This window comes from Apteryx mantelli, chromosome Z (assembly GCF_036417845.1).
Source record: "Apteryx mantelli isolate bAptMan1 chromosome Z, bAptMan1.hap1, whole genome shotgun sequence".
NCBI classification, from domain to species: Eukaryota; Metazoa; Chordata; class Aves; order Apterygiformes; family Apterygidae; genus Apteryx; species Apteryx mantelli.
Genome location: NC_090020.1, coordinates 61,737,800 through 61,763,763, shown reverse-complemented (window position 1 = coordinate 61,763,763; position 25,964 = coordinate 61,737,800). Strand labels below are relative to the sequence as shown.

At 35.9% G+C, this 25,964-nt stretch overlaps 1 protein-coding gene across 1 annotated transcript in view; it reads right to left on the bottom strand.

The window, feature by feature from the left end:
- Positions 1-25,964, bottom strand: part of JMY (junction mediating and regulatory protein, p53 cofactor) — a 71,517-nt gene that overhangs the window by 22,406 nt on the left and 23,147 nt on the right. The window contains exons 3-5 of the mRNA XM_067315983.1: positions 12,348-12,498; positions 9,906-10,075; positions 411-576 (exon numbers count right to left, since the gene is read on the bottom strand). Coding sequence (XP_067172084.1) covers positions 411-576; positions 9,906-10,075; positions 12,348-12,498 — 487 coding nt within the window. The remainder of the gene's footprint in view (positions 1-410; positions 577-9,905; positions 10,076-12,347; positions 12,499-25,964) is intronic.

The following is a 25,964-nucleotide window of genomic DNA, read 5'->3' as shown; positions in this document are numbered from 1 at the left end:
TAATCAGTAAGACAGCAATACAACAAGCTTCAAAGTTTAGCTGAAGGATTCTGATTTGCAGGAATTCCTTTTGAGAATCAATAACTTCAAGAATACGAGTAGTGCCAATACAAATTTTTAAATGAGACAAGTCCAATAATTAAGACTTTTTTCCTCCCTAAACTTAGTTTTTCAAACTTTACATAGTATCTTATATGCTTATTTCCAGACAATGAGAACCAGACCAAAACTTCTGTATCTATATGTATATGGGCTGATGCAGATTTTGATTTAACAGTACTTATATTAAAAGATCCAGCTCTTCATATGGTAAAGAAACTGTTCTCATTTCCTTTCCACAGGCTTTACTGAAATCTTATGAAGAGAATTATCTTTTACAGATTGCATGTTAATTATTATGCATAAAGTACCTGACATCAGTCTTCTGATGCTTTCAAGTTGTGCTGTCAGCAGCAGCTCTTCACATTTCAAGATCTCAAACTGCACTTCATATAACTGAAGCTGTAGATCATAATAATCAGCTTCTAACTGGTCCAAATGGGCTATGGCTTCTGTACCACCTTTCAGACTTTGCATCTAAATGTAAAGAGAAAAGGAAAATAAACACACAGTTCTAGGATACCTAGGATATCAGAAGAACAATATCACAGACTTAAATACGACTATAGCTAGATACAGTCTGGTACACTAAACATAACATGGTAAAATTACACACAACAAGGACAGAAAACAGTTTTTGATCAGCCACACAGTTTCATACATCTCTAATACTTGTTGTATTTTACATATGATAGCAGTAGAATCCATGGCATTGGATTACTCTTTGTGACTGTCAAGTCATACAATAAGTACAACATGAAATATCCCCACCACCCTTTTACTCCAGTACCTGATTCTCTGAAGAAATAAAATTAAATTAGTATTTTCTTATCTTCAGTCCAAAAAGTCTAAAAGTTGCTTTGCTAAAAGCATCTAGAAAACTAAAATTAAAACTGTTATTAAAGCCAAATTTGTGGGGAAAAAAGTGAGAAGGGTTTGGAACAGGGAAAATTACATGGACTGATCCACTTGAAATGATAATAATTTAACTAAGGAATTTCTCTACAACTAGAAAAGTTTGGCTGAAGGGATAAATGGATGTTTTTTATCATATTTTATATGCCTATATTGTATAGGCATAGGATATAGGCATAACAAAGCACAGGATATAGGCATAACAAAGCCCAGCCACAGGCTTTTATAATACTTTTTTTCATTTTTTTCCTCCAAAAATCTCATAACCTCCAGTATTGCAGCTTGAAAGGAACAATACTCAGAAAATTCAAGTTCTGGATAATCAGAATGTATGGAATTTTATAGTCTAGTTTCTAGAGTTTTTTATAGGTGAAAAAAAATCTCGATTAAAATATTTATATATATCCTAGCACTTATTTGTGTCATATGTCTGACACAGAAAAGTGACACAAGACACAAGAAACAAGGGAAGCGAACTCAAATCATTCTCCTTCCCAAAGGCAAGCATGCATTTCAGCCAAACAAGATCTAGCTGCTAAGTACAGCTGGAAATTCAGATCATATTCAAGAAATACTGATATACAAGGGGATCTTATGTGGCGTCTCACTTTGGAGGGAATTCAAAGCCACGCATCTCTAAGACCTGCTAGCAGGAAAAGAGTTCGGGCCACACCCAAATTCTCTCTCCCTCTCAAAAAATAAATCTCATACTTTCTCCTACATGAAGGATGAAAGTAATTCTAAATTCTACGAAGATTTTTGATCTACCTTGTCATTCTGTTGAAAGGGGATCCAGTTTCTCTATTACCGACATTCAATCATTAGAAAGGGAAGTCTACCAAGGAGAAACAAAGTACCTAGTTAACTATGTATTTTTTTAAATATTTGCTAATAGATTTTTACATTATGGTGGTTTCTTCAAAGAGTAAAACTGTATCTGTAATTACATCAGAATGGGTTTCTCAGTTGTTGTTTGTTTTTTTTTTAAATCATGAATGCTTAAATATAACCACATTAAAACAGAAAAATATCTGTACTGAATCAGACCAAAGATCAATCTTACTCAATATCCTGTTTAAGACAAAGAATAACAGCAAATTTCTAGGAAGACAAAACATAGTAGGCAGTGCGGTGATATTTCCCCAAAACGCTTCCCCAGTCTCTAGCAAAACTTGCAGCTCAAGACTTCTTAAGTCATAGTGCTGCTTTTTATATTGCATAGTCTTACTGGATGTTACATGAATTTGTCCAACCCCTTTTTGATGGCATGCAAGCTTTTAGCATCTGCATCATTATCCATTGATAGGGATTTCACAGCTTATTTACACACTATGGAAACAGTTCTCTGAAGTACACTTCTTTCCATGCAAGATTGATAGATGGAAGACCTGTGAACCAATTCTTCTAAGTTCCATTTTTAAAATTGCTTCTACTTCACAGCATATTTACTGAAGGCATTTTATGTATGTAAGTTATCAGCCCAAAAGGATCAACAGGTGTTTATATAATTTATATGTTTCAGTCCACAGTGACACCAAGACATATTGCTATGTCAGTCTATTACTCTGCATCCTTACTAAGTTACTAGTTGTGACCAAAATAGTAAGTGACATAATGATGGCACACTTGTAGCAAATTAGAGGTTAGTTTCCAGAAGGATAAAAGGACTGATTCGCTTTAACCTTCTATTTTTTTTTTCCCCATAAAAGAGGAACAATGTTAATTTGCCAGGCAGGGAAGCCTAGTATTTGGCATTTTTAAAGGATTTTCTCATTGTAAAAAGACATACTATAACAAAAGTATTTTTTTCAGCAAATTAATTCAATGTCATTCAGCCTTCTTACCACAACCAAGAACTTGTGCTTTTGTCAGTCAGCTGTGAAATTCACTTTGATTTAGACGAAAGGGGGGGGGGACCTCTAATTTAAACTATTTGTATTAAATCTTTGTGCGAGATATTATATATGTGTCAAAACTCTAACATCAGCACTATGGGGAAAGTTTCAGCATGGTTTATTAAAAATTTAACAGGGTATTTTCAGTCTTTAAGAATGATAAGAATTGCTATCTAATCTGTACTGGTAACTTGTTGTATCCTTGATAGGAAAGACATGCATGTAAAAAAGTCTCAGACTGGTCAACACAGTGAAAGAAGCATGGAGAACTTCTAAAGCGAGAATGTAATTACAGGAAAGAAACATTTTGCAGTTGGACAAAGATCTAGAAGTTAGGAGATCTGAGTTCAGTTTCCTGCTGTGCCTCAACTTCCTGCATTAAATCAAGCAAATAATTTAATCTCTCCAGCCTTAATTTAGTTAACAGTGTTTAAGATCTTTGTTATCTCATTCACATTAAGCAAAGAACTTCAACAGCAGCTTAGCTTTCTTAACAGTTCTATGGCAAAAAAATACCATCTGTAAATCAACACAAAGGTAACAAAGATATATGGATTAACACAGAAAGCCGCTGACGAACTATAAACACACATACTAAGAGAACTCATGACAAAGTTAACAGAAAAATAGGGAAATAAGGAACACAGAACCAAGGGTCATCCAGTCCAGCTTTCCACCATCACACAGCACTTTCAGACAACCTAACTAAAATTAACTGATTTCACAAAGTGAATTTTTAAAATAGTTTCCATGTTGTTATTGTTGTGCTGGTTTTATAAAAACAAAACTAAAACATTAAGCTTCCACAAAACGCAGAGTTTGTTACTCCTATTGGAAGGCTGCTCCAGATCCTCACTCCTAACTGCCAGAAGTTTTCTTCCATATTTCCAAATGTATTCACAATCAGATAATTCCATTTGTTCTTGTGCCAACACTCAGCATCAACACACAGCTCTTCTTGACTGGTATTTATTGCCATTAGCCTATTTGTGGAGATTAATTATGTATCATCTTAGCCTTCATTTTACTTGCCCAAACAACCTTAGCTGGGCTGGGCAACCTGCTCTAGTTGACTGCGCTTCAGCAGGGCAGGGGTTGGCCCAGATGATCCCCCAAGGTCCCTGCCAACACCAACTCTTCCGTGATTCTGCAACTCCTTTTGTAAAATAAACTCCTGGCTATTGGGATCATCGGAGTAGCTCTTCTCTGCACCTGTTCCAGCTGGAACTAATCTTTCTGGGGTGACCAGAAAGGTGTGGAAGAAAATCTTGCAAGTGCCCTGCACAGGGACACCTGGTTAGCCAGCCTGGAGGGCACCTGCTGCTGTACCACCCTGTGGCACTGCTGGCTCAGTCACGGTGCTACCAACTAATAAGACTATGGTCACTCTCATCTGCTGTCATTTACAAATTGACTAACTTGCAGTTCACAGTAAAAATTCCTACTACTCATCCCTTGCAATACATATTAATAGCTATTATTAAATTTTCTATTATCCAGTCTTTTAAGTCATCTGCTGTTGTTCAGATAAAATACCAAGTCATTTTTTTAATACACCTCACGTGAATACTGACTGTTCTCCAATTCAAACATTCACTTGAATTCATCACTGTTACTCTCTGAGAAGTCTCAGAAAAAGTTGAGTAAAAATCAGAAGAAAATTCCAGTCTTGAAGTATGAATATGAATGTGCATCTTCAAATGCAGTAGAAAATCATTTTAAAGAATTCTTAAAAGGTTTTATGGGAAACAAGAAGCCCTCTGCCAGTGATGATAGGCAAGGTCCTACTCCTATCTAGCAACTTGCAGAACATAAGTATTCCTTCATCTAATTAAGTATCAAGAGTCAATTATAGTCAGGTCATGATATTACATGATACAATATTATAGAAAATGAAGTTAAGATGATCGCTCATAATTAGTGTGCTGGGCTATATAAAAAATTCCAGCCACTAGAAGAAGCATGTTTCCCCCATCATTAAAGTTTATCATTATAAACTTTTTGTTTTCCAAGACTAAATATTCAAAAATATTTAGACAACCTGTTGAACCACGTGTTCTCATAAATATTTAACAGTAATACTGTCTCCTCTGAAATGTCATTTTTCTATCATTTTTCAACTACAGCCTTTCCTAATAAGGCAATTTTTCCAGCACTTTAGTCTTTTTAAAGGAATACCAAGCTTTTATCTTCCTATCTATAGAAGGGGGGGGGGGGGAAGGGAGCTAAATGGTTTGCCCTGAGAAAGAATTTTGGTTTTGATTTTCTAACCTCTAGTGAGTTGTTTTAAGTGGCCATAACTACCTGATCTTCTTTCTCTGAGTAAATGGGAACTAAACCTCAATGATACACAAAGTCATCCAAACAAAAAAGCCTCTTCAAATACTGGATTTTGCCCTTCTTCCTACTCTTTAAAATAGTCATCTGGTCATTAGCCAGTAAAAACTGTATAAATTAACCTAGGTTCTAATTATGCAATTTCAAAAGAAGTTATCTGGAATTTTGCTATTAAAACCAAAGTAGGTTATCATTATTAATGAGTAACTTTCTAATAGTTTCTCATTGCATTATTAGAAGCCTAACTATCACCAGAAGTTTTGTCTATAGAATGCACCTTGTCTTTTATTTGAGGTGCTTACAACTTTTTTCTTAAAAAAAAAAAAAAAAAAAGACAATAACCACTTAAAACAGTTTTTTGTTTTTTTACTTCAATCAAAAGTTCAAAAAACCTCTTTGAACTGGAGAATATTATACAAATATTTTACGTAGCATTAAAGGAAAGAAAATGAAATGGTCATTTTTACTGGCAATTTTAGTTTGCCAAGTTGAGCATTGGAAGTGAAGAAGGCAAAAACATTCCTAAACTGTTTTTAAAAATAACAATTCAAATACATTTAAATAAATCTTCAAAATTTCCCAATTTAGGAGATCATGGACAGATCTTAATGTTTCCCAGAACACAGCATGTACTATTATCAAGCTATTATTTCAACTCCTTAAATTCAAATTATTTTAAATTTGAAAATTAGTTTGCTAGTTAGCCTTTCCAAACAGCTGTCCAAAACAAAAACAGTTAAGAAAAAATACATGGAAAGCTACCATGGTGAAACATACTTTTCTGAAAACTGTTATATTGCATCTTTACCAATACCATTACTCATTTCTTACAGAAAGAAGATCAACTTGCTAAAGATAGCTGACCATGCCTTTTGAATAGAATTCTTAATAAAATTCTTATTTCTGCTGATGCCTCCAACTCAGGCAAAAGTTAAATGACAGTCATGAATTCCAGGATGTGCTTAAATCCTTGAAGTCATTAGAAGCAAGTATATCTTTGACTGAACATGCTCAATATACGGGAAAGAAGGAGTTTACTCTTAGAATTATGAAATTACAAAAAAATATATAAAAAAGTACTTTGATGGAACAATATTTTGATGGAAAATGATTTTGTTTACGAAAATATCATAGAATATTTACTGTTTAAAATAAAACCTAAAATTGGATCTTTAGAACTGTCTACTTTTAAAGGGGGGGAAAAAAAAACCATGAGTTACTGAAGTCTATGCCTGCAAGAAGGGACTTGTTGGAATTTAAGTGTCCAGTCATTCACTTCCATTTGTCCAAACTATTTTACATACTCAGAGAATTACAAAAGAGCTCTCACTGTGATTTAATGTTTCTGTTTACTGTCATGAGAACAAGACTTGGCAACCAGTCCACAAAAATAGACTCTGGTCTACCTCAAAAGGAAAGTTTTCTTTGTTCCCTTCAAACAAAACTCAGGACAACAACAGATGGAATTTAAGAGGTACAAATCAAAAAAATAAGAGAGCTCAATATGTAGTTTGTGGTTAAGTTTTTCCTCTTTTTTTTTTTTTTAATATAAATAACAATAGGCCAAACAGTTTCAGCTGTCAAATATAAAAAAGGCAATTACAACTAACATAATCTGCAATTCAGACTTCACAGACGTTGTTCAAATTCCAAGTATCTACATCTGCAAAGTTACGTGCCCTAGTTCACAACTAAGGCAGCTCCTCCTACAGCACCTCAGTTGCCCAAACTCTCTATCCCACTATAATTTATATTATTCTCCTTCCACATATAGAGGTTCATCGGTGGTAAATTGTAATCTCTAGTTTTCCTAGATAAATCAAGATCTTAAAATTGGTCTTTTATTAAAATTACAGATACTATCATTCACTTGGCCTTTTTTTTTTACACGGTTTTTAACATGCGACTGGAGTAGTCTTTAAACAACCTATGTATTAAAAAAGCAAATATTAGTATTTGGTTTATTTTTTTAACAGAATTTGTTACAATGGTAAAAAAAATTAAGTGAAATACTAAAAAGAGGACTCTCTTCTTAAAATTCAACTGCCAACTCCCACAGTTTTATGACATTTTACCCACTAAATAACATCCACGAAGATTCAAAAGAATCAAATAGCAGCAGACCAGCTATTCCTCCCAAAAGCTACAGGTAATTCCAAGTAAGTCGTTTCATAGTCTATATAATCCTCTAATAACATTTTGCACATTACCTGCTAGCATGGTTTCTTTCTCTTTACAAAACGACTATGTATTCCAGAAGACTAAGCACCTGGTACAGCTGGTTGGGAGATCGAGTATCAGCTGTACCTAACAGCCTCACAAAGCAGAAGAGAGGCGGCAGCATGTCCAGCAGGAGAGAATACGGATTTGGTGGCTTTGGGAAATCTTGAACCCAAACCTTCATATGCAACAGATGCTTGCTGTATAGGTGCAAGGAAGAGGAACAGGCAGTGCTATGTCTCTGTAGACCTATCTAGAGTCAGGGGCTAAATGATACCTACTATGGTTCCTTAACATTTAATCCAAGAGGTACATTCAGCAGACAGAGACATATTGCTACTATTGTACATGGCACTAGCTCTTCTTCTGGAATAACGCGTGTAATTTTGGTTGCCTCTATTGAAGAAACAAGTGGGAAGTGGAGCAACTACAGAGGAGGGTTACCAGGACAATCAGGTGAATACAGAGCCTATCTTGACTTGCTTTTTCCAACAAAATGAAAGCTGAGCAGACACAGGACTTTTCTATAAAAAAATCAGAGAAAATAAAAGGCCAGCAGAAAGATGAGCTATTTAAGCTAAAGACCAGTGCTGGCAGAAGAATAAAGGGCTGTAACTGGTCAGAAAATTTCTCAGAAATTATTAATTATTTTGGCCAGTGCCATGGCAATTTGACTGTCATTTCCATTACCAGAGCAGGCAAATTTAGAGTTAGCTGAGGTATCTCTAGCTACTACTGTATGGTACGTGTACATGATCACTCTGTATTCAAGTAATATCTCCAGATATTTCCACTACTTCATTATTTCTAATTGATGAACCCATATGTAATGGCATAGATCTTTTTTTAATTATAGTTATCAAATGCTGCACTTTGCAATTTGTAATTTCATTCTGTTTCTACAATGTTAGTCTCTAGGATTATCCAGTTCTCACAGTGTGATATGACATTTCAATTATTTATTATAAAGAAGTCTCCCAACTTTGTCCTCAACAGATTCTACCTTGTGACAGCATCACTAATAAACATGAAGAAGATCAATTCAGAGATTGATTCTTGAGGAACTACGCTAACAAACTTCTTTCACTCCAGTTCTACAATTCTCCTTCCAACACTGCCTGCTCTTACCTGCAGTTTATATAGGCCTCATTGACTTTGCAATTTTTATGCTAATCTCTATCTACTCCAGCTAAACTAACAATTTTTCACACAGTACTTGGAAAATTCTGTATTAAAATCAAAATCAGAAGATGCTGTTTCTGCAAATGCAATTATTCACAGAAGTCTTTTTAAAGTATTACATATAGCAAAATACATTTTATTACTACCCAGGTTAGAAAGAGGCAGATGATTTGCATATCATGGAAACCTGGAAAATGTGGTAGCATTCTAGATATTTATAATGTGAACACTTTTTAAGAAACAAAAAGTGCTTGATTAATACACTAAATGATTACTATACAAGCAAGGACACGTACTTCTACAAAAGCTCTAAAATAGGCACACGGTTCTATCAAGCTTACAAATCTACCAATCCAGACAGTGTTAAAGTCTTGAGTTCTCCGCATAATCTTTTAATAAAGGAGCCACCAGTTCGGCGAAATTCTGCTGACTGACAAGCATTTGAAAAATACTCTTAAAAAAAAAGTAACTGTATGGGTAAGATGTAAAATAATACTAGCATGATAACAAAGTTCTTAGCATAGAATATCCGTAAGATAAAGAATTTTAAAAGCAGGAGAGAAATATTTTTGCTTCAGAGCAGGTGTTATAAAATCCAGTAAGCGTGTTTTTTTTTCTGCCAAGACATTTAAACACAGTTTAATGTATGCTGTCTCTTTCCTCAGGAAAACTGTTGCTAGCACCACCCTCTCCAGAACACTGCCTTAACAGTTAGGGTAAGCAGAGAAAGGGAATGAAGTACAAGAGGCTAATCCTTGTGTGTATGTTTACTAATGTTCAGATATCTTCCATCTGGAATGTCAGAATTACTCCAAAAAGAGGTTTAGGCCTCTGAGAGCTAAAGTGTGGAGATTACATAGCAGCAGATTTCTGTTCCCATGCCTTCTCCTCATTTTATTTGTCTCAGTGGATAGTTATAAAAATTAACAGTAAAAAATAACAGTTGTTAATATGCAAAAAGGTATGTCAAGAAGATGTTAAAATGCCTTTGGGTTTTATTAGTAAGTAGGTTAATTAGGAAAGGTGAAAGGAAAACATATATAAGTGGCACAAAAAATGCCATGCAACTCTATTTGCCTAACATGGTAGAATGTGTGGGGAGAGAATCAAAATATAGGTTTTGATTGTAAAAAACTGACAAATAACAACAATAATGATCTTTTTTATTTCAAAGTGCATCAGCCCTGAATCCTTCTCTAATAAGGTTTATTTTTTTCTGCATGTTTTATTTTTCTATTTATTGGAATGAAAAATTACCTCCTCTTTCAGTGCATGTTTCTTCTGCTCCAAACAGATTTCTTTAGCACGCATCAACTGCAAAGTCTCCTTAGAAACAGCATACTGAAGCTTTTCCATACGTTCCACTGCTGCTGCCCATGCTGCCTTACCAAATTTTTTCTGGTCTGCTCGCATTCGATCATACACAGCTACAAAAAGGGAGAAAAAGCAGCCAGCTTAGCAGTTTACCTTTCAGATCAGCAGTGATCCTATTGTAAGACTATGCACGCATCTGTATCCAAAACACATAAAGTTCTCTTAGCAAAACCAGTCATTTGACAGACTAATAGTCTTCATATCCAAGACATAAGTACTGTTGGGATTCTTGTAAATAGGCAATTAGCTATTTGTTGACCATCTTATCACTTTTTTTTTTTTTTACCCAAAGAGAAAACATTCTGAGTACTTGTGCAGAACCAGAGATTCAAAACTCTTGACTTAAGAAACATATCCAGTTAATGCAACCATGTGTTCTTAAACTGCATCCCAGATTTTCCCTGCTTCTGAAAGCCCCAATAAACAGCTACTAGTCTCCAATTTCCCTTGACAACTTCTACAGTGCAGTCATTAGTTTAATACAAATCTGCAATAGAGCAAAATAAGAATTATAATATAAAGTGAAAACTTCAGTTTGACCTCAAGTTGAATACTATAAGAATACTGAATTGAATTTAAATAACAAAAGCATCTATTTTTTAATTCAAAAAGCAGGTTTCTTCACAGTATTAATTCAAATTAACTAAACAAAGTACAATATGGTCTTGTTATGCAGAGATGAATCAGAAATTCTCCAGGAAGACTTCAGAGTAGCAGCAGTCCTTTGCCTGATTCAGACTTGCTCTTCTTGAGCCCCAGACAACACCTAGGCTGACACACACGAGATTTTTGCCATTTTTAATATATAGAGCAATCACATGATGCTGTATGCTTAGCTTTGCAAAGCAAAAGCCATGGAAGTCACATAATCAAAAGGGGCAGCATCCAGTCCCTAAGTGTTAGAGGATACTACATGCTGTCATTAGGTAACTTAAAAAAAATATATATATATATATATGTACACACACATACACACATATATATCACTCTTGTCATCTGTTTTTTCCCTTCTGCTGTCTGTTATTTTGGTATGTAAGACCTCATTGCAATAGACTAGCAGGAGGCCGAAAAGCAAAACAAACAAAAACAAAAAGGCTGGCAACTTGTGCACCAAAGGTCTACAGTTGTCAACAGTCTCCAGGCATTTCATTTCCCAGTGTTTTTCCCCAACAATACTGACATTAAAAAAAAAAAATCCTGTATATAAAAAAAATACGTGAACAAAATGAAAGTAAAGTAACAGTAAAAATACATTCTTTACCAACTAAGAGGGTTTTTTACTTGGTGTCTTTGTTATATAAGAAAAGGAACCAATTTAATTAAAAACATTTAAAATGTGCTCTAATTAAATGGATTCCAACATGCTTGAACTGGTTTAGCTGCTTTTTCAAAATAAGGTGCAGTTTCATTTTATTCTTAATTTGAGTTGTCACTGAAAGGATTCATTTTGCACTGACTGCTTCCCTTGAGACAGATCTAACAATCCTACAGGGAGACGACAGGAAAACTATTCATCAATAAAGATTTCTTCCAGGAGAACAGCTCACTCATCTGGTTGCACAATCACTATTACCAATGCAAAGAAAGAGACAGGAACCTGCAGTCAGGCAGGGAGGAGTGGGACACAAACTCTTTCAGTGGTAGTCCACAGTCAAACTAAAGTAACACGAAATGACATCCTCAGGTTTATTTGCCCTAATTAACTCATGATTTAAGTTAAAATGGTATGAGCAAGAGTGCAGACATACGTGCAAGTCTCATGCCCTGGTTTAAATGGAACAACTCTTTAGCAGAACTGCTGCATTCTTCAAGTACAGAAATGCCAGGGACCATGAAGACTTCTAAACAACAGAGCAGTTTTCACTGAGTAGATAAAATAAGTTGCCGCTTAATAGTTAGAGCTGTGAAAAAATTTTACTGAAAGGCAGAGAAGACAGGAAAAGGAAATCAGATGAAAGGGTAATGAACACTTGCTATGGTGGTCTTCCACACCCAGTACAGAGGACAAAATCCATCAGGGACTCTGGTCCATAAATCCTTTGCAGACAAACAGAGCAGCTAATGCAAACACACTGAGAAGGTTGTTGGAAATTTTATTTTAAAAAATTCTATTCTGTCTGCTTCTGATGATGTTCTGGAAAGGGTCATTTGTGAAAGATTCAATAGACAAACTAAAAAATGAATGGGCAATGATGCATTTTCCTCAGAGAGGAATAATTGCGGGAGGCGGAGCAGAATCACATAGGACAATACAGAACAAGGTAAACATTAAATCAACTTTTAAAGATCTTTTAATTGAAGTACAGGATAGTAGAAAATAACTACCTTTTTGTGCTTTAGCTGTTATTTCAAAGTATTTAACTGTAAGATCTTGAATAGAAAGCACAGCCACGTGGGCTTTTTTCTGCCAATCGGCATCTTCTTTTTGCAGACTCTCAATTCTTCTGGGGCCTAGGTAATCATTCTCAATCGAGATCTGAAAATAAATCAATCCATAATTAACAACACAATGAATTGTTGCTATTTTGCCAACAGCAATCTGTTTCAGGGTGGAAGGAGGGAAAGTGGGGAAAGAAAGGTAAAAAAAAAAGGAGGGAACCACCAGCAAACAACCATGATTTCTATTAAAAGGAAAAAGATCCTTTAGTGTTTTCTTTAGAAAGTGTTCCTTTCTGTTGAAAAAGATATATTCAGGGTTTCATTACTATTCTTACTGAAGTGCAACAAATTCAAATATAAGTTTGATTTGACAGTATCTTATTATTAAATATCTTATTATCTTCAGATAACAAGCGTGCTCTACCCAGGCTTTCTTCCAGCATATAACACTCCATTCTGAAGTAAATGAATGCTCTTATCTCAGAACGAAGTGAGGGGCAGGGGGGAAGAAGGGGAAGTAATCTTCTATGTTTTGTTATTTATGATTTTTCAAAACATATTTTCCTAGTGACTGGGAGTTTAAATATCTTTTCACTGTTAAAACTAAAACAATTTTGTTTTGAAGTGACAACTATCTAAAGCCAGTAAAAGATTCGTGGTTTCTTTTAAAAATTAGTAAACATACAGCTTTCTCTCCCAAAACTGAAAATTTTTTACACACTTCCTCAAAGTTAAAGTCATAACCTTAGTCCTCACTACGTAGTCCCCACTGCAGACAACAGACTATCTACCAAAATAATTAAATATTTGTTTAAGTCTGATTCTGCCAGACCAAAGCCTTAATTTTGAATATTTTTCATTTATATCAGTCAAGAAGACACCCCACTAGTGTAGACACTTAAAACAAAAAAGTACTCATAATCTTCTGGGTTGTTAGTTATTTTAACCTGAAGCTCTAATGGCTCAAATTTTTACGTTAATTTTACAAAACTTCAACTTGGTCTCAAAGAGCAAACTACAAACAGAAGGGTTTTAAGTGACTGTTCAGGATCTACCTTTGAATTTCCACTTACCCCATTTCTAAGATGGATGATTTTTAGAAGCAAAAATGCACAATGTCCTCTAATGCCAACTTCTTGGAAAACATAGTTTAATAATATTTTAGTCTACTTCTTGTAAGCCTTTGTAAAGGCAACAGGCAAAATAAAAATGTGAACAAAAGATAGGTGAACAATAATTTTACTGGATGCGTTGCTGTGCAATTTGATGAAAGATGAATGTTCCATGATTTCCACAGGGAATGCTTATGAGCAGGCAGACAAGAAAATTTCCAAATAAAAGTGCATGTATAGATCAGTGAACAATGACTAGTGAAGTTAATGCTTTCCAAGTAGTGGGAACTATGAAACAGCATGTTCATTTGAAAAGTAGGATTAAAAAAATGCAGTCAGAAGTCTTCCTCCTCTATTCCTAGGTAAAGATGATGTTGGAATTGACATGGGATCACTGAGTAATTTAACATTCTTGTCAGATGTCATTTCTAAGAGAGTAAAAAGTCTCAAAGTAACAGTTCTTCATAAGGTTTTGCCTGCCAAAACATTATTCATAAATCTCTAGCTTGTGCTGTGCGTTATGTACAAAGTACAGTTGTACCTTTGCTCCCTAGGGCAGATATTTACAAGCAACAAAAGAGGGAAGCACCTTTTCTTTAACTGCAATCCCAAATATTTCATCCATACCTTCATTCACACGGAGGGTATACATATGGCGAGGCACCAAAAACACAAGAAGCCCTGTCTGGAAGGAGGTCCCGAAGAACCAGACCAACATCATGTCTTGAGGCTTCAGCAACAGTGTCGTGCTTAATGAAAGCCTGAAGAGAGCCCCAACTGCAGACACAGGATGGACGCTTTTCACTAATGCTGCTTGAGCTGGCCTGCCCTGTTGCTTAGCAGTCTTATAGCCCATACATACATAGCTTGTTACTCAGCAAGATAGTCACGCTCTTACAATTATTGAAAGTTCTTCTTGAAGCGTCTTGTAGAACAAACAACAGAAAAAAAGGCACATCTAATTTTCACAATATACAAGGACCATACACAAGGCTGCTTTGGCCCTTGCATTATGCAGCTTGGATAAGATGGGAGAGAGAGCCCATTTCTCCCCCCACACACAGTGTCCATTTCCTGGCTCCAAAGCCACAAAACGATGGAGGAGGGAGCAGGCTTAAGGGACAGAGTCCTGGGAATTGAGAGATGCAAAATGCTCAGATTAGGCTCTTGGGCTGATTCAAATGACTGGTCCTCAGTCAAAGAGGCATTTGTCACTCTTTGGATAGTGTACTTAATTATAAGATAATACACTGCAGCCACTTGCTGCCAGCCAAAGTCATCTTAAACAACTCGTGGAGTAAGTAACAACTGTAAGAGTCAAATGAATCAAACAACACTCAGGGAAGTTAACTGTCTATCAGCATGCCAGGAGCTTGGCATTGTGTATTACAAATGAAAGTTGTCTTTTACCTAGGACAGCCAGACATGTTCTAATGCAAGGGGAAGGAAAGCGATCAAGTTGCTTTAAGATTTCACTTCAAGAGAGGATTTCATTCTGTGGAAAGCAGGCTCTGTCAGAAGGACACTCCAGAGTGGTAGTCAACAAACACGCGCTACACTGTGTCCTTAAAGGCAGGTCCTTGCTTCCCAGCTTTGTTTTTATTAGCTCACTGACTGTCTCAGTGGCAGCAAGCTTTGCAAAGTCCCATTTGGTCCCTTGGAAGTTGCCACCTCTGAGGTCCAGCTGCCTGCTTCTCCCTTCTTCTCTTGGCAGCACTGCAGTGTTTCTGCCCAAGCCAGAGGCTCCCTGCTCTGGGCTTGCCTGTCACACAGACCCTGTGGTGTCTGGCAGTCTCTCCAACCACCTGAACATGCTCCAGTGCCGCCCAGAGGAAGAGCAATCTCTTCCCCTCTGGCCAGTGGGTTCCACCTGATTTAATTTCTCCATCAAGAAATGTAACGAAGTCATTAAAAATAAGATTCAAGTGTAAAAGAAAATACTGATAGTAACCATTCCGAAGGCAACTACTGGCATTCTTTATAGCCTAAGCCAAATAACTGATATAAACTAAAAGATGGAGAGAGCAACAAAGAGTGTGCAAACAGCCACTTTTGGCCATGTACCTGGAACGCTCTGGGGAGACAGAAAAAGAAAAAATAGAGCCATATTGTGAATGTATATATTGACAATCACCAATTACTTAAGGGAGGAGGGGAAAAAAAAAAATCAATTTTTGAGTGCAACCTACCTAGACAATTAGATTATCTAGTCACTGATGAAATTTATGCTTGTCACACCCTTATGCAACAGGATAGATGATCAACAGAGAAAAAGAAAGATGAAGAACAGTAAGTGGTAAAACATACACCGTCCCCCTTGCCAAATGGTTGTCTGAGCCTTATGTTCCAGATCACTTCTCCATTTAGACAATCCCTCCTCCACACTGGACTCCACTTAGCCCTGTACAGTACCACTGCAACAAATACATAAATATACCCAAACATTTTATATTATTTAAAATTAAGATTTAATATATCTTTATATATAAAACATAAATTATTTAGAGTTGTGCCTTATTACAGGAACTTGAAGGTAAGACCTAGACCCTGGTAGTTTAATTAAGGGAAGATAACAGCTGTAATAGGGAGAAAAGTTGGGGAGGAGAGAGGGAGAACCCTTCTATGGAGGTTGCAACTCATGAGGAACATCTGGCAGCTTGATCAATTTTCTCAAACTAGCAAATTGCCTCTTCACCTACAACACCTTCATGCAATGGAGGAAGAGATGACTCTCAAATCTACAGTTTATCCTAGCTGAGAATTTAATGAGGAAATGGGAAACACATGGGCCATTAAACAGCAGCGTGAACAGGCCCATGAGTTTTGAAGATTTGTTTTCTGTATTCCCCTTTAAAAAATAATCCCCTTTAATGAATATATCTGAAGGGAGTAACCCTCATTAAGAAATTAAAGGAAACTCTTACAAGCTTCTACATTCCATTACTGTTTGCAATGCAGGCATATTATGTTTAGGCTTCCCTTTGCTTACTGCACCTTTATGATGCCAGCATCTTTTGCTTTTATAGTCCACAAAAAGAGCACAGGATGTTTTATAGAATCAACAGTAACACACAATTAAGATGACTATTGTCCAACTTAGACATGACTAAGAGAAGGTACCAAAAAATAGAAATAGGCAGAAGGAGGAAAGAAAAACTAAATCACACTGTCATCTAATTGCTACTTCTTTTAAATATATGTATCTATTTTTGATTCAGTAAAAATTTATTTTAGTTAAAAATTAAGGAACTCTGATAATATGGTTGAAGTTTTTTCTAACTTATAAGGCTTTTCAGTTCCCTAATATTTTCCTCAAACTCACTTTTTTGGTTTGAAATTTTCTCATTTGGACTCAAAGTTCTATAGAAAAAGTGTGGCCTAAGAGAAAAAACTCTCATCTCACAAGTAGATCACATAGCCAAATCTACAATTTTCTTTCTAGTAATCGTTTTCCCAAAAAGGACATTTCAGCTAATTCTTCCTAAGCTATATTCACCTTCAGAAGAATACAAACCTTATGGTAAAACTGGCTCAGAAAAAAGTAAATTTTACCTTAAGATAAAATTCATTTTTGAAGGCTTCTATATTTTGCAGGCTAAAGCATTGGATAATGCACTGGAACTAAGAAAATTATAACAGCTTTCACAAAAGTAGTTCTTGGGAAGCACACAAGAAGAGGAAGAAATAGCAGAAGCCATTAACTTCAACACTTCTTGGAAACATCTATTTCCATTGACGATTACTTCAGAGTAATGGAACATAAAAGAACACATTCCTACACCGTATGAACATGTCCCTGAAAGAAAAGCAATTCGTTCTTCAGAGGAAACAAACTGAAGAGAGGTCTCTATTCCAGCCTGTGAGCAAGTGAGATCGAATCAGAAAGGCAAGACTCTTGTACTGGAGTACAGAGCCATTCTTCCCTGGAAGAGTTCACAGACAGTCATTATGGTTCACTCCATCTTTTTTTCCCCCCCTCTTTTAAACACTCCCAGTAAAGAGAGTAAAGGAAGCTTATGGAGAGAATATATGAGAAACAGACCTGCAACTACAGAATTTTGTTACGTTTCAGATAGTATATATCTAAATAAAGGAATACTCCTCAAGGTTCTTCAATACCTTCCAGGTTCTTTCTGAAGACAGCTGGGACAATAAAGGGCAAGACTGACAGGAAATAGATTTAGGCCAGGTCACATTATAACTTAGACAGGGATCTGTCACCTTTCAACAGTTCCCTTCATTATTCTTCTCCTAGATGGACTCATAATAGGCAGAAAAGGAGAAAAAATAAGATATACCAACAACAGACTGGTTAATTATAGGAAAGAACGAAAGCAAGCTGAGAGCACATTACAGATGGCAGAGGCAATACATTAGAAAGAAAACAGCTTCATATGGAAAAGAGTGTTTTAGCACAAACATTTAGCAAGCTTTCTTTGACATAGTCCAAGAAGCAGAACAACTCATTCTAACCACAGCCTCCTGAATATATTAGCAAGAAAGCACGCATTTCAGCTTCATCATCTATTCAGAGACTTCTTAAAGATGGTCTTACAGATTTTAATTCATCTATGCTCTCAACTGGTAGCCCAGGACTATTTCCCAAAATATATAATAATTCCGTATGTACAGCCCCAACTTATATTAAGTGAAAGCAATCTGCTATAAAATGGACTTTACAGTTTTACTGGTTTTATCCTAATGACTACTGACATGGACTTTAATGTTAATACATGCAAATTAACTCACACTGGAGGGTTTGGAGTCCTTACTGGGACTACCAGTACAAGCTACAGGGGTTTTGTAATATCTGTATCAAGATATGGGAGAATGACAGCTACAGTTCAATAAAGACATAGACAGTAAAGGCAGTAACAAAATAAAAAGCAAACAGGATGTTAGGACATACAGAACGGAAACTAAACAAGAATTGTTTAAAGAATGTTAAAGCTGCTAAATTCAAGTACTTTCTCTTGGAAATTGACAGGATTGAGGCTAATTGTTTAGTTGTGTCTTCTGTATATTTACCCATGTGTATCAACAGTTATACAGCGTTTATTTACATTTCAACTTCATTGACTGAACTCCAGCCGAAAAAAAGTTCGCCAAATGAAAGTTTGATTTTTTTTTTTTTTAAACAAGACATACACTAGTTACTTGAAAACTTTGTTTAAAGCAAGTAATCTTGCGTGTTTCAGGAAGTTCTAGATCCTCCTGTGGATTAAAAGGATTGGATTGATTTTTAAATCTTCAGTTAAAACAACCTTAATATATACAATAGGCACAAAATGTTAAGCACATGTCCATCAAGAATTCATCAAAATATGGTTGACAATTTTTATATACAAATATACTGAATAAAAGATAAGAAAAAAGTAAGGGTGCTTAAGTATTAGACAAGAAGAAATCTGAGTAAAGACATATTAAATACCCAAGGATAAGGGTGCAACTAACTCCAAAAGAAGCCCTACAAAAGACAGTATAAAGACAGCAAAGATTATGAAAGCTTATAAAAATCAATTTTTTCAGAGCACTACTTAAAAAACAAACAAACAAAAAAAGTAGATTTCATTCTGCTAATAGATTTAGGTAACATGAACTTGCAAAACTTGCAATCCCATGATCAAGTTTTTGTCTCATGAAGACCTTAATTCTTTTCTGGCCCTCCACAGCCTGCGGAATATTACTGCAAGGTCTCTTCCTTCTTTCTCTCTTTCTCCTTCCCTCCATCACTGCAAAAGAAAATTCATGCATTTCCAGGTTTCACCCTTCTTTACTCTTTCCCTTGCAGGAACACACAATGGCGTATTTTCTGCATGCTTAAAATCCTTGAAGATACGTTTTTCAAAGCATACTCAGATTCTGCATCTTTCCTCACCATTTCCTCCAGTATTCAAATCTTAGATCAAACCCAAGGTTGTCCTAGCCCTTGCTGCCAACTGTAACCACTACTAATACTTGGAGAAACAACTTAAGAAACAAGATTATGGATTGTGTGATATTTCCCAACTTCTATTACAGACCAGCTTAGAGGCTTCCTGAGCTGAAGGGTAATCATTGTTGATAACAACTGATGGGGCTGCCTTTTTTTGGACTCATAAACTGTGGAAATTACTGCCACAGAGCAAGCGATGTCCTTTCAGAAAGAGGGGGGGAAGAGGGGACACTTGGTTTTCTTTTGTTTGCAGTAAAGCACCAAAATTTCATTGAGGGGCCCCTATTTTTTAGCATGTGAAATAGGGGAAGAAATCATTCCATATTTCCTTCCCCATACCATTCATGATTGTATAAATCTCTTATTTTTCATGAATTGCCTCTTTTCCAAACAAAGGTGATGTAAGTTATTCTCTCTGTCTCTGTACTGAGCTATTCATAATGTTTACCTTTACAATCCTTGCTGTCATCCTTTAACTATTCTGATTCTACAGTATCCTTTTGGTAGGGAGAGACTAAAACCACACACAGTGTTTAAGATGCAAGTTTATCACAGATATATACAAAGGTGCAATGTTGTTTTCTGTTTTTTCTTTTCTAATAATTCAAAACCTTTACTTTCCTCTTAAAAAATGCTGAACAGCAAACTCTTCTCTGAGAACTCCCCACAGTAATTCTCATACCTTTTTCCTCAGGAGTAGCTAATTAAGTGCAATTTCTTCAGCTAATTAAGTGCATATGAATGTGTACGTAGACCTACAGATGTTGTCATCAGCGTTCCACCCATGCATTACTTTACATTTATTGACAATGAAATTTTCATTTTATTGCCCGGTCTTCCAGGCAAGCCTTTTGTAAGGGAACTTCGGGGAGGGGGGAACAGCTCCAAACATTGGTTACATGCCATGGTTTTGTAGTCAGCGGTCTCATACCAAGAGCTCAGGTTTCTCACTGACGCAGACTACCAGCCTGCCTTTCATCAAATTGCAGGTTAGAGCACCTTTTTTTTCCAAAGGTATATAAAAACTTAGTTTTAAAATCAGTAATACATTTTGGTATGAATTCATATAAAGAAGAGCTTTATAAATCTACAGGAGAGTCTAACTGAGAATGTAAACAGAGACTGGCATACAACCTTTCCTAGAAAGTATAAAGACTATCATAGAGTACACCAGTTTCTCAAATAAGAAAAGAATATTTTCAACAATGTTTGTTACCTTCATTACAAATCCAGTCATTTTGCATAAACTTAGATTACCATTTCTCCCCAACTCTACAAGTTTTTCAAAATCCAAATTTAACCATAATTTCTAGTGATGTGAGGACACTTCCTCAACTACAGATATACTATCCAGACTTAGGAATTTTTCAGTGTTTCACTCTGCCCACTGAATAATACCTTCATTTTGTTGTTTTTTTTAATTAGATATTTTTCATCAAATTGTTGTCAGCAAGTCACTAACTAGTCTGTAACTACCTGAGGGTGTCGTTTGCCCAAAGTAAGGAATGAAGTTGAGCTGACTGGCCTGCAAGTAATCTTGATATTTTAATTGCTGCTGCTTCAGTGTCTTCTAATGGGCCTTATATGCAGCTTTGCTTTCACATTTTTCACTGCAAGACAACTACACACTCAAAAATATAATACAAGATTAAAAAAAAAAAAATCCTCAGTTCAAAAATCAGCTAAGACATCAACTATTCCAGAGCCAATAAAAAAACCCATGGATTTAGCAATACAGAGGTCGTCTATTTGATGTTTGGGAGCAAGATTACAAATTAGACTATCAGGGATTGAAGACTGTTCCCCTCCCCAAAACATCTTCAGTTGATTTCCCAAGCACAGGCAATGGATTTTTGAATAAATATCACTCACATGAGATTCATAATAAGAATGGAACATGTATTCATTTTTCATTCCAACCTAGGACACAATCTGAGAGAGAATTTTTTTTTAAATATTCTCTCCATTTTGTTAGCTATTCTTATGATTAAACTTATCTTCTGCTTTGAACTTGTTTTCAAAGTATGAACCCTTTTTTTTCCCCAAAAGTTAAAATGTTAAATGCAACATAATTTATTCCAAAGTATTTCATTTTAAACAAATCAAAGTCAAATTAGCTATGAGGTTCAATACTACTACAGTTCACCATAAAGTATAAAAACAAAAAATAAACCAGAATACATCTGAGCCAAAGTTAGATTTTCCTGCTTAAAGGAGCTTGAAAGAGCAACATAGACTAATAAACAATCCTATAATTTCAACCCCCCCCAAATTATATTAAGCTATTTATCAAGCTAATTACTGCTCTAACCTCTTACTTCCAGTGTTAGACCTCAACATGAGTAATATAAAGTCCTTAAGCCTTACATTCAAGTGAATTCATGTATGTTAGTGAAGATAAAGAAAATGCATCCAATGAAACTAGGAGTGCTTTTAAGTATATATAATGTATAAATACATTTTAATGTTCTCATTTCCCAAATCTGAATTGGGGTAATTATGACTGTAGTCTCTCACCTGTATAAAGATTGTATCAGTACTCAGTTAAGCAAACTCAGTCCAACTCAGACCTTCAAGAATCCTTTTGTCAAAGTTTTTCTGGCACCTACACGTTGGCTATGAAACAATTTATCTTAAGTTTTATTTTTAGTCTAATCCCAAGCACAGTTTTTTAAAATGTATTAACAAAAGAAAGCCTCTCATTGACAACACTTGAGTTTTGATCAAAGACACAGTACCTAGTCACCATGACTATGAAGTACTGTCCAAAATAAAAATCCAAAATAAGAAAGTAGTTTCTTTCTCTCTCTAAAGGCCAGTGAACACTAACACATATATGTAAAAGGATTTGGGTTTTTTGGCCTGTGAAGTTATTCTTTTGAAAGACATTTTTGAACAAGTAATCAGATTTGTAACTTCTATCAAAGACCTCTTTATATCTTGGTCCTAAAGGGCTTAAGGCTTGATCCTATTATCTGTCAGTAAGTTCTACAGCCAAATACCAACTACTAAAAGCGGCCTGCTCCCTCTCTAATTTCAGAATGGAATATCTGACAAAATTCAGATTTAACTATCCAAAATCAAAGGCACCAGATCACAGTTAGCTACTCTGCTTCTTCCAACTTCTGGGAGAAACATTTCATCTCCAGTTTTCCAGCTACTGATGTCTAATACTTCCCAGCTTTCTGCTACCACAATCTGTATTTTTAATGTAAACAAAATTAGCTAAACTTTCACAGGAAAGAAATCCATTTTGATAAGTGGAAAAAAAGTTTCACATTTCTATCTACAAATTTTAAGATCAAAAACATTACAGATTTTTGTTTGGTTCATTAAAAGTCTCATTTCTAGCAAAAAGAACATCTTAAAATTCATTTAGAATTCAAATGTTAATGCTAGATAAAATAATCTGTAAATATTGTTTGCACTGTGGTTCTAAGTTCATACCTCTCTTCAAGGTCTTCTGGGAAAGCTACAGATATAGACAGACAGCCAAAAAATATATATAATTCAGCAATTGTACATTAAGCTTCATTTGCCTGATGCCTATGTTACATCTGAGAATCTGAGATCAGAAGGAATGGATCAATAACCCAAACAGTGAAATTAACAGACTAAAACTCACTGGTTGAAGGTTTTCACGTATATTTTATCTCAAACAGCAACAGCCCAGAAGCAAGGACATTAAACGATGTCTGTACAAATCGAGCACAGCTTCTATTCGTTCAGTTCCTTGACCATACCTTCTCCAGCATTCAGTGAACAGAATCACAGTGCTGACTGTTTGGCTGAGTTATCAATGCAACATTTCATACTTACCATATAAAATACAGCCCCTTGCACACACTAGCTAATTAGACAACATTTCAATATTCAACTGAACTTGGAATTGCTTTTCTAGTGTTTCTCAATCTGATATGATAATTCATTAGGAAGTGGCTTACATTTGTCTCCACAAGGTCTTAGAGCAAAGTGGGATTATTCCCACCTTAGAAAGAAAAAACATAGATCCAAAACACTGCCCTGTTTGCAATCCCCACTTTTTCAAGGATGTATGATAGCTGGACACCGTTTTGTTATGCTTAGAGAAAGGTCCCCATTGATTTCAGTAGCACTTAAAATATTAAGCATTTCTGCAAACAAAACAGGTTTCTGAAGCTGGGAGCCCACAAAATGAGAAACGCATCACTGCCAAACACTTTTTCTAGGTCAGATGGCTAGTCCATAATCAAAAGGAAATTGTGGCAGAACCCAGTTTTCCAGAGCTGCATTCCACTTCATAAGGCCATCAGCTCTCCCTCCCCAATCTTGTACCTTTTTCATTACATGTTTTCTAAGTTCAGCAATAACTGAGAGGAGTCCTTCAAACTGTCAGCTTCACAGTACGGCTTTGATTTCTCATCCATACTGAATAACCCATCTTTCACGCTGAATAAGGCAAAGCACCCATTGAAAAAAGCTATCAAAAAAAAAGTGATCAATTGCGGGGGGGGGGGAGATAAAAAGACTTCTACCATGGACAACACTAATTCTGCATTTTCAAGCTTCTAAATACTTTAGGTTGTTATGAACAAACTTTATCTTATTTTTATTATTTGTTATAAAGGTAATGATAAACACCCTGGCAGTGATTAACTAAGCGCCACAAGAGGAGGGAACACATTCAGTGTGGAAGGCATCTGCAGAGAATCTAGCTGTCCTACTCTAACAGGCCTCTGCTGAGCACATACAATTTTGTGCATTTGTTTGTTTCTCCCTTCCCTCCCACAAACTTGTCCCTTGCCTAAGTTTTCACAGCAGCAGCAGAAAATTAATACCTGGAGGATCTATCTTCCAATTTTTATGCCATACTCCAAAAGGAGAGGACACTAAAGACTGTTCTCAAGCACCACAGGCAAAGCAACTGATTTCTTCCCTAATCTCATTCTGAAAGACAAAATGGAACTGATTTAGATAATAATAATAATAAAAAAACCTTAAGAAACAAAACAACTTCCACACAAATCAGTCACAGACAGACACCGAAAACAGAAAAGCAAAGCCCTAAAAATGTTAAATAAAGTATTTACAGAAGGCATAGACGATCTTGAATAAATACTGCTATTTGTATTCAAGCCGAATTATCCTTGTAACTTTTTTCTTCAATTTTAGTAACTCATTCTGCATGTTCTTCTTTCCTTACCATAGCCTACTACATCCAAATTTTATCTTTCTCCTTGCGAGTCTTCATTTAAACAGTATTGTATGTCCACAGCTCCCGTTTCACTGAAGTACTACGCTTCAGAAATACTTCTGTTAAGCATGAAAACAGAGTTAACCCCAGCCCTAAGGGTTTATAAAAACCTATGGAGCTTTGTTCCATTATTAAGCCTTCCAGAAACACATATGCTGCAAGCTAACACAAACCATCTCATGTACAAGTTCTATTTATAAACCAATTCCTCTACCCTAGCTACACAACGTAATATATATTTTGTCATCTTAGATACAAGTACTGCTTTCTCTCAGACAATGAAATGAAAAACAAGAGATGGCATCTTCCTCTACCACATAACACAGATGACCAAGTTTTACAGCTCAAAAATTGCCAAGTTAGGAAGAGAACTTAATGTACATTAGATGCAACAATGTACAAAAGTAATCAACCACAGAACATGTCTCTGAAGTTTACCAAAGTTACTGTTTCAAGAAAAAAGAAAAAGGAGATTTTAAAACTGAAAACCAAGATATCAATGAGGTTTAAAAAACAAAACAAAACAACAACAACTTAATTCATGTTCCATATTCAAAACAATATTTATCTTTTCTTGCTTGACAGAAGAACAAAAATTTTTCTGTGCTACAAATTCAAATAAAATGGGGACTATTTCATCATGCTCTGAACGTTTTTTATTAAGCATATTGTTCATAATCCTCAACAGTATAATACATCTGAAAAAGATATGCACCCCAATTATCCAGGCACTGACACTTATCACACAGCGGAAGGACTTCTAGTTCAAATACCTTTACATTAACTCACTGAGTTAGTTTCAGGTTGCTGAACTTTCTGAAAAATTATGTTAGTTGTAGACACAGAAATAGGTCAAAATAAAATTAGTTTGAAATCACAGAATCACAGAATCGCTGAGGTTGGAAGGGACCTCTGGAGATCATCTAGTCCAACCCCCCTGCTCAAGCAGGGTCACCTAGAGCACATTGCACAGGATTGCATCCAGGCGGCTTTTGAATATCTCCAGAGAAGGAGACTCCACCACCTCTCGGGGCAACCTGTTCCAGTGCTCTGTCACCCTCACAGTGAAAAAGTTTTTCCTCATGTTCAGAGGGAACTGTCTGTGTTTCAGTTTGTGCCCGTTGCCTCGTGTCCTGTTGCTGGGCACCACTGAAAAGAGTCTGGTCCCATCCTCTCGACACCCTCCCTTCAGATACTTGTACACATTGATAAGATCTCCTCTCAGCCTTCTCTTCTCCAAGCTAAACAGGCCAAGCTCTCTCAGCCTTTCCTCATAAGAGAGA